General features: G+C 36.9%; 1 protein-coding gene across 3 annotated transcripts in view; it reads left to right on the top strand.

Annotated features, from left to right (window-relative positions):
* atp2c1 (ATPase secretory pathway Ca2+ transporting 1) overlaps positions 1-16,412 on the top strand; it is a 130,421-nt gene that overhangs the window by 76,661 nt on the left and 37,348 nt on the right. For all 3 annotated transcript variants that reach the window (XM_028817894.2, XM_028817892.2, XM_028817893.2), the window contains 7 exons: positions 2,782-2,850; positions 2,947-3,022; positions 3,815-3,881; positions 5,547-5,671; positions 12,139-12,236; positions 15,734-15,829; positions 15,910-15,999. In XM_028817894.2, coding sequence (XP_028673727.1) covers positions 2,782-2,850; positions 2,947-3,022; positions 3,815-3,881; positions 5,547-5,671; positions 12,139-12,236; positions 15,734-15,829; positions 15,910-15,999 — 621 coding nt within the window. The remainder of the gene's footprint in view (positions 1-2,781; positions 2,851-2,946; positions 3,023-3,814; positions 3,882-5,546; positions 5,672-12,138; positions 12,237-15,733; positions 15,830-15,909; positions 16,000-16,412) is intronic.

Genomic DNA, 16,412 nt, shown 5'->3' on the forward strand with positions numbered 1-16,412 from the left:
TGAGTGCAACACACGATGACAAGACGTGCGCGAAACATTCGCTTGTTGTGCCAATTTACGTGTTGATTTCCTAGGGCTTCTGGCCCATCTGTTCCTGAATATCTGCTACGACCGCAAGTGTACAAACGGACGGGGCCTGATTCTTTTTGTAGTTTGCAACTGACCCAGTCTTACGCCACTTCTTCACCAACTCGTGAATACTGCTCTTTGCTGGTAGGTTTACGCCAGGAAAATTCTGTGTGAAAATGTCCCGCGTTTCCTTATAAGAACTCCACTATTCCAATCCTCTGTTGCAGAGAATACATCTTCCAGATTTCTTTCACGCACGTCTGTACCCACTGGCTCACAGCTTCCTTACTAATGTACAGTTGGGGCTGCTGACCCCGTCGCGACAACGAGACTCCGCAATAACGACGGCACCCGCCTGTGCTTGAGCCAGCTGGTTGGAGACGCTTCGGTTTTTTGTGCATCACCCTGTATTATTAAAAAGTGGCACCTAAGGGGAAATGTAGAGGTCAAGACAAGATTTGGAAGATCTGGACCAAGAAAACCGACAAGACTAGCAAGGAGGCAAAGCAAAATCCCCCATATGACTGCAGAGGACCTTCTGGGAAAGGAATTGTGGTGCATTGCTCTGCTGTGCAGTGTTGCTAACAAGGACACGGCCTTTATGGAAGGAAATTTTACTTGCATCTCATCACAAAAAACAACAACTGCATAAGACAGAGGCATTTTGGAATCAAGTGCTGTGGACAAATGACATTAAAATCAAACTGTTTGGCCACAACAACAAAAGATTTGTTTGCAGACAAAAAGACAAACCATTTGAAAAAAAGAACATCTTGCAAACATTTAAGTACTGGGGTGGATCCATTATGGCAGCTAGTGGCACAGAAAACATTGTCCAAGTACCATGAAGAATGGATTGCAATAAATTTGAATAAATTCTCGAGGAGAATATCAGGCAGTCAAATAGGAAACTGAAGCTAAAGAAAGGAAGTCTTCTACAACAAGACAACAATCCAATACACACTTCCAAATCTGCCCTGTGGTACCTCAAGAAACACACGGTGAAGGCTTTGGAATTGTCCAGACTTGAACATCATGGCAAATCCGCGGGTAGATCTTAAACGTGATGAGCTCACAAGACAATTTGAGCATAAATCACCAAGGAAGAACTGGGGAAATGTCCAAAACTAAGAATTCAATGCTGGCTAAAAAATCCTTTGCGAGCTTTGATTTTTGCCAAAGAGGATGATACTAAGTACTGACTTAGTAGGGTGCCCAAACATTTGCAAATTCCACATTTATTGTTCTTTTTATTACGTATTTTTTTTAGTTCATCAAGTCAATCATAACTGTACATTAACAATTTTGTAATAAGTCAGTGATTAAATTTGTTTGTTGTCAACGTTGTATTTACTGTTTTACTTCAAATGACAACAAAATATCGGTATCACTTTAGATTAGGTGTCCCTAATTATGCTGTAATTACCATATAATTACCTTTATAATTGCAGAATAACTTATTACCTTGTATTTACTGTGTAACACAATGTAATGCTGTGGTTAAGCACCCTACTGTAATTGTTATTCTACAGTTTATGTACATACTTTTAAAAACTGTGGACTAGCAATTACAATTGAGTAAGAGTAATTAAGTTACTGTATTACGCAGTAAGTACAAGGTAATAACACGTAGTTACTCTGTAATTATTTAAGTAAATTACATGGTACGTACAGTGTATTAGGGACACCTAATTGTTTCCTTTTAGGGGTGATACCTCCCTAGTTGGAATAAGTTCTTTTGTAATTGTGGTGTTTTAAGTAACCGAAAACTATATAGATATGATATTAAAAGGCGATATCCCTCCCATAGTGATACGGCGGTAAAAATCACATAAGAGAAAATAACTTAGCTTTCTTTACTGATGATTTACACGGCATTACAGACGTGAAGCCTATAGCAAGACAATACCAAGGTGGGATCTTGATCAATACAGTCTGCCATCTTTCGTTGCTGCGCTGGAAGGCTTTTCAGGACGGATGGCAATATCACCCATCCATCCGTCGGCTTCAAAGTGTTTGGGTGATGTCCAAGTCTTTTATACTGGTTCCTCCATGTGCAGCCCCCCACACCGGTAAATAGTCCATTTCCAAACAAGGAAAGAAGATTTTGTGCTGACAGAAGACAGAATAGTATACATCTGTCTTTAGGCTGACTATAAATTCCTCCAGCTGTCTTTGTCTGTCTTGTCCTATGCTTGGTCCAGCAATTCTAAATGCTGAGCCCCTTTGTACTAAATCTGGCTCAGCTATGCATGTACAAAGAAAAGAAAAACAGATTTAAAATGTCTGCCCAGAGACAGTGACATTAAACTTAATATTATAACAAACTTATTATAACACTAATCTAAAGTGATACCAAAATATCTTACTTGCTGCATATATACTTGAAAACTATAAGTGTTTTCTGTAACTGTTTTACATTGTTTATTTTGTATGAATAAATATGAAATGTTTAACTATAACCAGAAAGGATGCCATTATAGCCTTGGCCTACTGGTAATTTACTGTACATTGCAGTTTTATTGCTGTTGCTGTATTCATGTAGCATTTTAATGTCAAGAACCTTGTTTACAAATAATGTGAGCTCCTTTAATAATATGGAAATGAGCGTTGCATCTTTTTGTTCAACCTTTAGATAACCTCTTATTTAAGAGGATTGTCTTTCTACGTGTTTCTTTGAAAGTGCACTCACCATTTTGTTTTTTTCCATAGGGTATTGTCATTGGCACAGGGGAAAATTCAGAATTTGGTGAAGTTTTCAAGATGATGCAGGCAGAGGAGGTAACCAAGTAAACTCGCAGTAACTAAGGCAGCAAAAGGAATCCATTTTAAGTTCTCCTTTCATAAGATGACGCTTTTTTTTTTTTTTTTTTTTAGGCTCCAAAAACTCCTTTGCAGAAAAGTATGGACCTTCTTGGAAAACAGTTGTCTTTATATTCTTTTGGCATCATAGGTAATTGCTTAAGTATTTTATTTCCCTTTTTAATCCCAGCCTGTAACAATTTGTGCTTGCATTTTTAAAGCCATCCTGCACTGCCAATGGTTGTCACTCCCTCGAACTAACATACTTTATTACAGCGTGACACAATGGTTACAGTGTTGCCAGGTAAATGTGCCCCCGTATTTAAATAATTGTAATGTTTCTTCATCTTGTCAATCGCTTTGGATAAATTACAGATTGAAACTTTTTATTGTCCAAAAAGGAATTTCATATCTCTTTACAATACAGTAGCATACACAATACTGTTATTGCACCTTTGGCTAGTAAGAATACATTAGTTAGTTATCTTTATCTTTGCATTGACTATATGATAAAAACATTTGAGAAACCACCACCTTTCCTTTAATGCTATTTTCTAATAAATATAATGAAAAGGAAAAGTATTTTGTTTCTATGCAACTAATTACTGTTTGGCCCACCTTATCCGCATGTTTGTGGTTCCAGGACCACCTAAATACTGGATGCACAGGACTTTTATAAAAGCATTTTGCACATACAGACCAAAAGCCCTGCTGTATCAGCCCAGTGTGGAGGGTTACCTGGGCTTGGGTACGTCGCGCCTCAGCAGCATTGGCCTGTGCTTCTTCTTTCATGTGTGTATTTATGCCAAATCCGCAGATAAGGTGGGCCAACTGTAGTGTATTTTTAATATTTTATTTTTTAACATGCCTGTCCTTTATAAAAGAAGTACTAGACAAATGCAAACACTGCTATTAAATAAGTGTCTGTCCTTTCATATATTAGGTGTCATAATGCTTGTTGGTTGGCTGCAAGGAAAGCATCTACTGGATATGTTTACCATTGGAGTGAGGTAAGTCACTTTTATTAAAATGTTGGTTAAACACAATTTAAAGCCAAAGCATTGACTATAAAATGACGATGATGGTCTGGTTTTAATAATACAGATGTTAAAAGTAGATTGGTTAGGATGAGCCTCATTCCTGTCTTCCTTTCTATTTAACGGCTATTGCACTACTGTTGAGATACGCTGTAAAAATGTAGGGTCTCATGGTGACTGTTCACTGTCTTTTGATGTAGGCGACCTCATGGGTGAAAGTAAAATAATAGGTATGGAATGGTCCATACAGTACTTGATTGTAAATTAAACTTTAGTGTTACTGCAGGAAATCACTCAACCAAAGATCCTACAATACAATATAACTGACTATGTGCCAAAATATAGAATAAAACGAACAAGGAATTGAATCAAGAGAACAACTTCAGTCTTATTTAATTTGAAACTAAACACATTGGGTCTAATGAAGTAATGAAGCTTCATAGATGGACAGTTTGGTACATGGTGACTTAGTGCCTTTTTGCATATCGACGTGCATATATCTATTGTGGTGAGTGTGCGTGTTTGTGCGTGTTCATCTCTTTGTCTTCATCATCTAGCGTAGGGCAAACAGGATGTTAGTTATTGTCACTTATACATTGCTCTGTGTGTGTGCGCGCCTGTGCTTCCATGCACAAGCTTTTGTGTGCCGCCATAAGTGTGTACATTTATGTTTAAATAAATTATGCTTCTGGAACACTACCAGTGGAAAACTTTTGCATATCAGTAGGCCTGTTCCTTTGAAAGCAAAAATCTCAGTTAAATTGAACAATTCCTATGTCAGTTATTTTTGCACATAGGCCACACTATTGTTCCAGGGTAATGGGACAAACTGAAACTGGACCAAAACAATAGGTCTGGGTCCTGTAAAAAAAAAAAAAAGGCAAACACAATGTGACTTGCTTGAAGAAGAGGTCTGTTTTTATTGGAAGTTACAGGTCTCAGCATTCAGGGCGGAGATCTCGGAGTGTTTAAAAATGCTCTCTCTTTGCTGGAATGTTGCCATCTAAGAGCTCTCCACAACGCACAACGAAAACCATAATTTTCCAGAGAAAATTGTAGTATAAAGATATGAAAGTTAGTTTTGATTTTCAATAGATACAAAAACGCACACAGACGCACATGCTAAAGGTCACCTTTTCTTGATGTTTTGAGCATCGTAGAATTAGAATCTGAGCTTAACCCGATAGTGAATTTTTGACTCAATTACCAAACTTTCATTCACATGGAAGTAAAAATGATGCAATGGGGTAAGTGTTCAGTGTGGACAGATTGTGAGACCTTTGGTGGGATATTTATTAACATTTGTGTTTTTTCTGTAAAAATGTATAAATGTATATACTACTTGTACAAAGCATATTCAGGTTGTGTTTATCATAACAGGTCTTTTATGAATTCAAATTAGTTTTTTTTTTTTTTTTTTCCTTTTTTGGAAATAATAACAAAAAATATCAATGCACCCATTTTCTGTTTAAAAATCTTAATCCAAAAAAACAAACAACATTGACATGGTCATACTAAAGCACGTCATTCTGTAATGTAGAGCATCAAAACAAAATGTCCACTTCCCAGTTCTTTTGTGTTATGTCTCCACCCTACCAATGCTGTTTCATAAAGAGTGTTTTGTTTTTCTTTTTCTAGTTTGGCCGTTGCAGCTATTCCTGAAGGTCTGCCCATTGTTGTCACAGTAACATTAGCTCTGGGAGTGATGAGAATGGTGAAGAAACGTGCCATTGTGAAAAAGCTGCCTATTGTTGAAACCCTGGGTATGGCAGCTATTGTATCTTTGCTATGAATGAATAGACGTTTGTGCAATTGCAGTTTTTATTGTTAATTTGAATTTAAACTGAGGGCTTTTTCATGCTTTGTAATAAACCAGTTATGAATATCTAAAGGTGTAATATAACACAGCTGGAGGGAAGAAAATTCAGTCAGTTACCTTAATTATACATTTAAAATGAACAAATAATAGTTAATAACCACATTCCTCATCCTCATTAATTGAATAAATTGCACATCTTCAGAGACCACCAACCCAAAGTCAAGAAGTACCCAAAAATGAAAGCACTGGTTCATTATGTTGCTTTGTTATATATGTGCTTGTGTGTGATAACTAACTTTTAATATTATCATCATCTTTACTCGTTTATCTGCCATTTTCTAGGACTTCCACTATTTCGGGTGGGACCTGTACCTTTCATATCATCCAATACCATCTTCAGTGACGTGTTCTCTAGACCTAATCACTTCCACCTCCATCTTGGTACACCTCTTCACCCTGTCATGCCCTGCCTTTTACTCCACATGGCCAAACCCCTGCAGTCCATTTCTCTTTCCTACAACACTTATTGCCTCCACACCTAAAACTTTCTCTTGACTCAGCATTCATGTCCTTCTCCCTCCACACATCCCTCCTTCTCTTCTCTGTTTCTCCAGTCTTGCTTCATGTTATGACTTTATCAGACATGTTTCACTCTCATAGGGCTTTAATAAACGTTTTTGTTTTGCTTTAGGCCCCTTTAGAACTCAGAATGGTGTACAGCTCCTGGAATTTCTCTTTATGTGCTCAAGTGTGATACTGACTAATTCAACAGCATCCTAATATTCAAAATTGTTGGTTTTGAAAAGAAGATGCTGAATAAAAAACATCTACAGTGGGGGAAAGAAGTATTTGAACTCCTGCTGAATTTCTAAGTTTGCTCACTTAGAAGAAATTAAGTCTCTAATTTTTATGGTAGTGTCATTTTAATAGAGTGAGACAGAATATCAACCATAAGTTTTTTTTACATAAAAGTTATAAATTGATTTGCATGTCATTGAGTAAAAATAAGTATTTGATCCTCTACAAGCCAGATTGGTTGTGTGCCCACGAGGCACACAGATTACAATTAGCCAATCACAGATACTCCTGATCTCAACTCGTTATGTGTATAAAGCACACGTATCCACAGCATCAATTTCTTCCATTCCAATCTCTCCACCACCATGGGCAAGACCAAAGAGCTGTCAAAGGATGTCAGGGAGAAGACTGGAATGGGCTACAAGATCATCTGCAAGAAGCTTGGTGAGAAAATGACAACTGTTGGTGTGATTATTCAGAAATAGAGGAAATATAAAATGACCTCCAGTCGCCCACTGTCGGGAGCTCCATGCAAGATCTTGCCTCATGGGGTGGTGAGGATGATCATGAGAAAGGTGAGGGATCAGCCCAAAACTACACGGAAGGAGCTTGTTAATGATCTGAAGGCAGTTGGGACCACAGTCACCAAGACTGAAATCTTGCAGTGCCCACAAGGTCCCCCAGCTCAATGAGACACATGTATATGCCTGTCTTAAGTTTTCCAGTGAACATCTAAATGATTCAGAGAAGGCTTGGGAGAAAGTGCTGTGGTCAGATGAAACCAAAATCGAGCTCTTTTGCATCATCTCGACCCGCCGTGTTTGGAGGAAGAGAAATGCCGAGTATGACCCAAAGAACACAATCCTCACTGTCAAGCACGTAGGTGGAAACATTATGCTTTGGGGCTGTTTTTCTGCTAAGTGTACAGGACAACTTCACCGCATTGAGGGGCCAATGGACGTGGCCATGTACTGTAAAATCTTAGATGCGAACCTCCTTCCCTCAGCCAGAACACTGAAGATTGGTCGTGGATGGGTCTTCCAGCATGACAATGACCCAAAATATACCGCCAAGGCAGCAAAGGAGTGGCTAAAGAAGAAGCACATTAAGGTCATGGAGTGGCCTAGCTAGTCTCCAGATCTCAATCATATAGAAAACTCGCTTTGCTCGCCGACCCCTCTGGGGTGTGCTGCGCGCCATCCATTTTGCGTCTCTGACGCTTGCGTTGTGAGGGGCAGGGGGGCTGAACGCACGTTAAGGAGATGCGGTCGGATCAGCTGCTGGCTTGCTGTTTCTGCCTAGCTGCGTGTTCTGCTTGTCGTGCTGCGCGTCGATCATTTAAAAGCCTGTACAGTAGCTGTCCTTTTGTCTCACTGCCTTGTCTCGCGGGACGTTAAAGTGTCTCTGAGAAAATCATGTATCGTCTCCTTCCAAGATTTTTTTTTATAATAGAGAGATGTTGTAGAGGGAGCTGAAGCTTTGAGTTGCCAAGTGGCAGCCAAGAAACCTGAAAGATTTAGAGAGTTTCTGTGAAGAGGAGTGGGCCAAAATCCTTCCTGAGATGTGTGCAAACCTGATGACCAACTAACTACAAGAAACATCTTACCATTGTGTTTGCCAACAAGTATTTCTCCAACAAGTACTAAGTCATGTTTTGCTTGGGGATTAAATACTTATTTCTCTCAATGACATGCAAATCAATTTATAACTTTTAAGTAATGTGTTTTTTCTGGATTTTTGGTTGATATTCTGTCTTACTCCATTAAAATGAAACTATATAAAAATTACAGACTGTTAATTTCTTTGTAAGTGAGCAAACATACAAATTCAGCAGGGGATTAAATACTTATTTCTCCCACTGTATATCAAGTGTAAACAAGTAAAATGAAAAATAGAATAAAATCCTAAAATGTTTCTGTTTTGAACTATATAGAGCAGTACATTATGCTTTTAACTGCAAGTCGATATTAAGAGGGGAGCAATTTAGAATGAATCACCTGAATTTTTTATCTGCATCACTTTTAGAGTGATGTGGTTTAATGGTCGTTTACAATCATTGAGACTAGAAGCCTCTTCTCATTTCAAGTGGCATGGTCTAATTCTCATTATTTGTTTTTCAGCCGTAAGTGATCAGTTCTTATAAGGTTAGTCACCAGAGACGTTCATTAGTCACCTTTTAAAAATAGTAACACCTCTTAACCATAAAAGGGTAATTGAATTTCAGACAATAAGAGTCAGTGTTGAGATGTGCAATATGAGCGTGCGTCCCTAGACATTTTTCATTCAGTATGGGGTTTTGTCCTCCTTTTCTGTGGTCTGGTCTTTTTCTTTATATACATATGTGCTGTGGTCGAGTAAATTAAGGAGCAATTTCAAAGGAAATGTTGGGGCAGCAGCTGGGTCACCCTGTTTAGTTCAAATTGAGTTGTAAACCAAATCAGGTGCACAATAGCACAGAAAATAAATGGATGTTATAGCCTTCCTGGCTTGACTTAAGTAATTTGGTTGAGCAGGTCTGTCTAAGGAGGAGTTCTGTCCTGCAGGCTACTCGATTTTCAAGTGAGACACCTTTTTTTCGGGACATCTATGCTTTATAGTGCTCAGACTAGAAGGGACAGAGTCATTTTCCCTCACTGTTCAGCTTCTCAGCAGGCAGAAAGAGATGATATTGTTAGCAACAGCGCCTGTTCTTGCCCTGGAGTAGTATTACATATCTCTGGGCCAAGAAGACATGCTAGAAAAAAGCCCTACTTGTCATTTAAAAAAAACAGAAAAATCAACAAATTTGGAAATATCTGCTGTGGCAGAATGAGAGCAGCAACAAGCCATTGAATTTAACAATGGGCTTAATTAACAGCAAGAATCAACTTCTCATTAAGAGACTGTTTGGAGTGAAATTGGTTGGAGTCTGAAATCCCAGTTTAGCTGGTCATCTGTTGCCTCGTTTCACGTCTCATTTCTGTTTGGCTGCCATTTAATGAAGAAACAAATCAATTCAGAGGACTGAACCCTTAAAAACAGGGCTATTGAAATGAAGGGAAAAGGAGTTAATTAGCAGTGAAAACTGCTCACTCATTAGGAAAAGGGTTAGAATTAAAACCTGTAGCCACTGCGGCCCTCCAGGCCAGGAGTTCGACACCCCTGTTCTAGAACAACCTGAACCATTAGCTGAATCAAGTTTTTGTGATGACAATGTAAACTGGTCTTCAGACGTTGACACAGATAGTGAAACATATGCACTTAGTGCAGTACAACTGCACTGCCATGAAATACATGGGGACTTCTGTCGTGTGAAACTTCGGCATGGTCTCAAGTACGTGTTGGTTTGTTTTTTCACCTGTGTCCATATATTCGATTTCTATTTGCCTTTTAGTTATTTCTCTGAATAATAATTTATCTTTTTTTGCACTAATGCGATCTTTACTTTCTTTTTTTTGACATTGTCGTTTTTTTCTGCTTTCATATTCTGTATCTTGCTCTGCATGTGTTTCGCACCTACATTTTTTTTTTGAGTCTTTTCCATTCCAGTTTTCATCATCTCTAACCTGACAAAGTTATTAAACATATGTCTCACTGACCTCATTTAAAACATTCAGCATATTGGGACTCGAAAGATTCCAAATATTGTTTTTAACATAAGTTCTGAAATAAAAGTGAAACTAATGAAATAGCAACAAGTCAAAAGAAAAAAAAAATCATAAATGTGTTTATCCGGAAAACCAAACACAGGGGTTGGCGAGCGAAGCAAGCAGTGGGCGAAGTCCCCTAGTTTACTAAATAATGAACATTTTTTTCACACAAAAATACATTTATTAGACACTGTAAAATTAGCTTTTTGCTGTTTTTCACTAATTACTTCCAAACTTACTGTGCTTAGTTTGAAAATGTCTCTTCAAATGAAACTTCTTAAAAACAAGTTTGTCATGGCATATTAGGCACACTTCTTTACTTTCAACATTTGTCAAAGAAAAAATAATACATGTCCATTGTTTGTTAAAAACACAGCATTCATCTTCAATTTTACATTTTTTCACAGTAGAGCTCCTTGATAGGGTTAACAGAATTTGTAATATAATACAGCACTCGGAAAAAGATGGCCAAATTGCTGAGTGATCCAAACACAGTGCAAGAATGCATGTGCTTACATAGCAACCAGTCCTCCGACTACGTACAATCGAAACATCAGTGCGCACATTGTGTTACATGCTGAAGAAAGTCCACTTCCGTAAACACGAGCTTCTGCTTGCACACATGTAACATTATAAACGATCTTGCTCATTTGTTCGCATGTTCCAAACCACGCACTGGTTATGTATTTAATTTGTCATTTTTGTTAATAAAATCACAAACGTTTTAAACTTGTGTGTGGGCTGCTCATATTGACATTTTTATTAACAAAATCACACAGGTAATAAGTTTGTGTGCAGACTACACAAATTGACATTGCAGGCCACATACACCGTGGGGGCTTGTAGTTTGCCACCCTTGGTGTAGGAGGAGTTATCACTTTTTTTTTTTGTTTTTTCTTATTCTTATGCACTTGCTAAAATGGGCTGGTACCCTGTGTTTTGCTGTTTGGAGCAGTGGAACTCTTTCCGTGTGTATCGTAAATCCTGAAGTTTCCCCTCCATTCATTGTTGATCAACTCTGTCCCGTCAGTCTTTGTGTAGTATGGGTGAATATTTAGGGTCTGCAAAAGTGGCTGTGGAGATTGTTAGATTTTAACTTCAGTGGGATTCTGCAGGTCAGTGAGGAACAAAGAAAATCAATTGGCTTTAAATAAGAATTGTGATTTCTTTGATATGATGACCAAGCAAAGATGTGCAGCAAAGAATCTCAGATGAATCTGTGTTTTTATGACACAAATATGAAGTTCATACAATTTAACCAGCTGGGTAAACAGAGCTGCTAAGAGAAAGATGTGTCATTTGGAAGACTGCTATGTAAGAAACAGACAGCAGCAGCAGATGAAAAAAGAAAAGCCTGAGCTTATCTCAAGGCCATGCTGGAAAGGAATGTGCTGCTCCAGACACAGTGCCCACTGTTGTGCCAGCTGTCAAACACATAGAAGCCAGTTCAACATGATTAGAAGAAAACATTCACATAATGGGCTTAAAATGTGGGAGCATTTAACAGTTTAGTCAAAGTTGGCAGTCTCCAAGCGTAGACTAAATTGTTGGACTTTTAAAAAATTGTTTGTTTTCGTGGCTTCCAACAGAAAACAAAGGCCTACATAGTGCTGTACTGTGATGATTTTTGTATACAATCCTTCAAATTATCTAAAGAAAACAATAGAATCTGTTTAATCATTCAGTACTTTTTCTTTTAATATATTTAAAGCAGTTTGAATGTTTAGGAGTTTTAACTTAATTATGTTTATTTTGGTTATAATAATTCTTATTTGGTTCCTTTTCATGACAGGGACCCACTGTTTGTCATATATGGCAGATTTCATGTTGCTTAACATGGTTCCTGTTTACTTTCTGCTTTATGCAGTAGTTTTGGGTGTGAATGTATCTGCAGTTTAAATCTTCAGCATTGTGTTTAAAATGTTTGGTGTTACTTTTGACGCATCTCCATGTCCTTAATGTTATTTTACGCATCCCTCCCCAGGTTGCTGCAATGTAATCTGTTCAGACAAAACAGGAACCCTAACAAAGAATGAAATGACCGTCACTCACATATTTACATCTGAAGGACTCCATGCAGAGGTAAAAGCAGCTATTGGCATATGCCAGAACTTACTTGCAATGAAATCTGATTTGTATGGTACCTTTATTTTAATTAAATTGGTAAACCTATTACTATTTTTTTATGCAAAAATGGAGTGTTACTGATGCTGTTGTTTGGTAGTAATTTGGTGGTAATTTTGAGACCAACCCCCTCTCTGATAAGGTGGACACTGACAGGCTGGACTAAGAGGGGCCGCTCATAAACAGAACAGAGACAGGTAAGCCAGTGACAGAAAGACACAGAGAAGATCCCAGAGTTGTAGAAAAACTCTGTACCAGCCACTGTTCCATGGTCTGTTGCTTGAGAACTGGACCCCTCAGCCATCTATTATAGAATCACACAAATAACTTTGAAAGGTGTCTTGTTCTGAGTAGCAGCTGAAAACGTGTGAAACATTAATAACAATGCTCTTCAATATTTTTTTCCGATTTTTTTTTTCTAATAAAAAACAGCCATTACAATGTTTAAATTTGATATTTTTTAGTTCTTTGTCTTGTAACCGTAAAATGCCATGTATGTTTAGAGCTCTGCCTGTATTTCATTTCTTGACTGATAAATATCAGAGCAGATGCTGTTTTTTTTTGTTTGTTTGTTTTCATTATGTCAAACGGAATTAGTATTTTATATAGTTTACAGTTCTAAACAGCAGTATACATTGTCCAAACTCCTTAATATGTCACAGTGACTTCTTATCAGTTAGCTTTCCTAAAATGGTTGGATAGGTGCACAGTTTTTCTCTACCATGCCACCTAAAGATATCTCCAAGAAAAAAATTACTGCAGGACAAAATGTTGTTAAAGAAAACGATCTTTTTTATGTTACTGTACTTACCCCAGGGGTTTTGAACTTCAGTCCTGGAGGGCCACAGTGGCTGCAGGTTTTCATTCTAACCATCTTCTTAATTAGTGACCAGTTTTTGCTGCTAATTAACTTGTTTTGCCTTAATTTTAATTAACTTGACTCAGGCCCCTTAGTTGTTTCTTTTCCTTTATTAGCAGCCAAACAAAAATGAGACACAAAACAAGCCACCGCATGACTAACTAACCTGTGCCCATCACACAATATGTGGAAATAAAGATAGGTGGAGGTCTCAGTAAGGTTGATCAACAGAAAATCAACAGTTTTGGAAATGTCTGCTCTAGCGGAATGAGAGTAGCAACAAGGTGTTGGAATTAAATAACGAGTTTAATTAACAGCGAGAATTGGCTTCTCATTAAGAAACTGGTTGGAGTTTGAAGCCCCAATTTACCTGGTCATCTGTCAGCTCATTTTATGTTTCATTTCTGTTTGGCTATCATTTAATGATGAAAAGAATCAATTCAGAGGACTGAATCCTTAAAAACAGGGCTATTAAAATGAAGGGAAAAGGAGTTAATTAGCGGTGAAACCTGGTCACTGATTAGGAAACGGGTTAGAATAAAAACATGCAGCCACTGTGGCCCTCCAAGCCTGGAGTTCGACACCACTGGCTTACCCGTTGTACTTTGTAGTGATGGCTGAGAAAAAAAATTTAATTTCATGCTTTCATACAGAATGGAGCGAAAAATGTTTATCTATATAATAGAAGGCAAGAGAAGGAACTTTGTCCGCAATAGGCACTTTCATTTTTCATTCTTAATATTTTTGAAATATTTTCACCATCTGACAAAACCCCCTTTTCAAAATGGCAGCCATTTGAAAAGCGATATTTTTTTGTCCTGTTTCAGTGCATAACTTCTGAGCATGCAAAGATTAGTAAATTAAGTCTTAGGGGCTCATAACTAGACACTTGCCGAATCGATTAAGGGTAGCCACAAGTCTCTAGCCCTTATACAGCTGGATATGCGGATATTTGATTTTTATTTATTTATTTATTTTTTTACAGTCAGAACCATAAAGGCATCTGACTCGCATATATTCCCAATAATTAATTTTTTTCCAACAAAACACGTGATTTTTACTTCATTTTACTTGTACTCTATTTCCTTCAATATTTGGCAATATCTTTCTTAATATTGAAAAAATATAGGCAAAAAGATTGTGTTACTACTTATCAAAAATGTATTGGTACGAAAATTGAGTACCTATAGTAATGCATTTGTACGGAAGGTAAAATCTTCCTTTGTCAACCAGCTCATAAATGAGAAAAGCTGAAGTGACCCTATTTTTTTCCGGTGAGTGTATATAAATCTAATAAAAACGAAATTATTTATGTGCGATAGATAGATAGATAGATAGATAGATAGATAGATAGATAGATAGATAGATAGATAGATAGATAGATAGATAGATAGATAGATAGATAGATAGATAGATAGATACATACATACATACTTTATTAATCCCCAAGGGGAAATTCTCAAAAGTAGTAAGAAAAAGGTGGCGCCTACCATTATAAAAAATGTGATAAATTAATGTATTAAACTTGGCAACATGTAAGGTACATAATATTTGCATTTAGTTACAGAATATAATGGCAGCAAAGAAACATCGAGGGTATCTTTTAAGTATGGAAAGGCCCCCTATAAATAAAATGTATTAGTTTTTGAATGTAAGTTCAAATTCAAAAAACCAATTCAAGGAAAACTAATATCAAGGAGAATAAAGATATATATACCTAGTTTCCTTATTGTCTAATAACTGATTTCCTTATTTTCTATTTCTTTTTACCTAAATAAGGTGACAGGTGATTGGTTTAGGAATATGTCTAGTATGTTTAAAATAACAAACAAAATTCCGAGCTTAGTGTGGAGTAAATAATAGTAGTGATGTGATAAAAGTAAGTAGCAACCGATACGCTGTACAATGGCAAACAAGGTGAAAAACGTCCATGGGGAAAAAATAAAAAAAAATCACACATAACACGTATGTCAGTTATTCAATTGTATGCTTAAAGCATGCAAAACACTTCTTTTTTTTTTTTGCTAAAGTAGAATAAATACTTACAGGAAAATCCAGGCACAAGAAACTAATACCTCATGTGATGGAGTTTTTAAATGGGGTAAGTGAAATGTTGTGTTTATGACTCAGGCAAATAGCAATCTGTGTTCTGTGGCAACAAAACAAAATAAGGCAATTGGATTTGGTGTCATTTTTATAAGATTCTGTATCTTCATGCAGTAAATTAAAGTCACTGTCCTATGACATTTTTGCCAGTGTGTTTTTTTAGAAATAGTATTTTTGTTATTTTTTTAATTTTAAAACTAACCGTTTTTTTAATGAATTTTTGTCAGTCTTAGCATTTTGATCAATACTTTGTCATTATCTGCTGAAGGTTTGCATTCACGTTATTCTTATATCGAATACTTTATATTTTGTTTATGCTTTGTGATGTCTGCAGGATTTTAAAAAGGAGAGCAGGATACAACATCAACCTGATGTGCCCAGTATTAAAATAGTATCTCAGTGGTCATATTGTTCTACCTCACAGCCACTCTACTCATTTATTTACTTACAATATTTATTTATTGATTTTATTTTTTTGTTGTTGCCCCAGGTTACTGGTGTTGGATACAATAACTCAGGAGAGGTAATCCTGGACGGTGAGGTGATACATGGATTTTCTGTGTCATCAATAAGTAAAATAGTAGAGGTAATTAAGTTAAGCAATTATAAATTACTTAAAAATAAAAATGTAAATTTCATCACCGGTTAATTTTCATTTTTCTATAGGCTGGTTGTGTTTGTAATGATGCAGTTATCAGAAATAATACTTTAATGGGAAGACCTACTGAAGGAGCTTTAATTGCTTTGGCTATGAAGGTACGTCTTAACAGATATGGTTCTGGTTTTGAGATCACATTAGTAAAATGTTATTAAGTGTACTTGAAGATCTTTAAACTATTGTGTCTAATCATTTTTGTAGAAAGTTGGTAGGTTTGTGATTAGCAGACAGCTCCTACTTCAAGTTTATTCAAGTTGTCACACGTGGCTTTGGTTGACTGTAAAGCTAGTTAACAAAGAGATTTATAGTACCTTCCATAATGTTTGGGACAAAGATACATTTTCATTCATTTATCTCGCGGATTCACAGTTTAAAATTAAGAATCAAGCGATTCAGATTCGATTAAAGTGCACATTGCAGACTTAACATTTAAGGGGATGTGCATACTTTTCGGGGTCACACCATGTAGATATGACTGCACTTTTTCTATACAGTCCCACCCCCCAATTCA

This window comes from Erpetoichthys calabaricus, chromosome 13, assembly GCF_900747795.2.
Source record: "Erpetoichthys calabaricus chromosome 13, fErpCal1.3, whole genome shotgun sequence".
In the NCBI taxonomy this organism is placed as follows: Eukaryota; Metazoa; Chordata; class Cladistia; order Polypteriformes; family Polypteridae; genus Erpetoichthys; species Erpetoichthys calabaricus.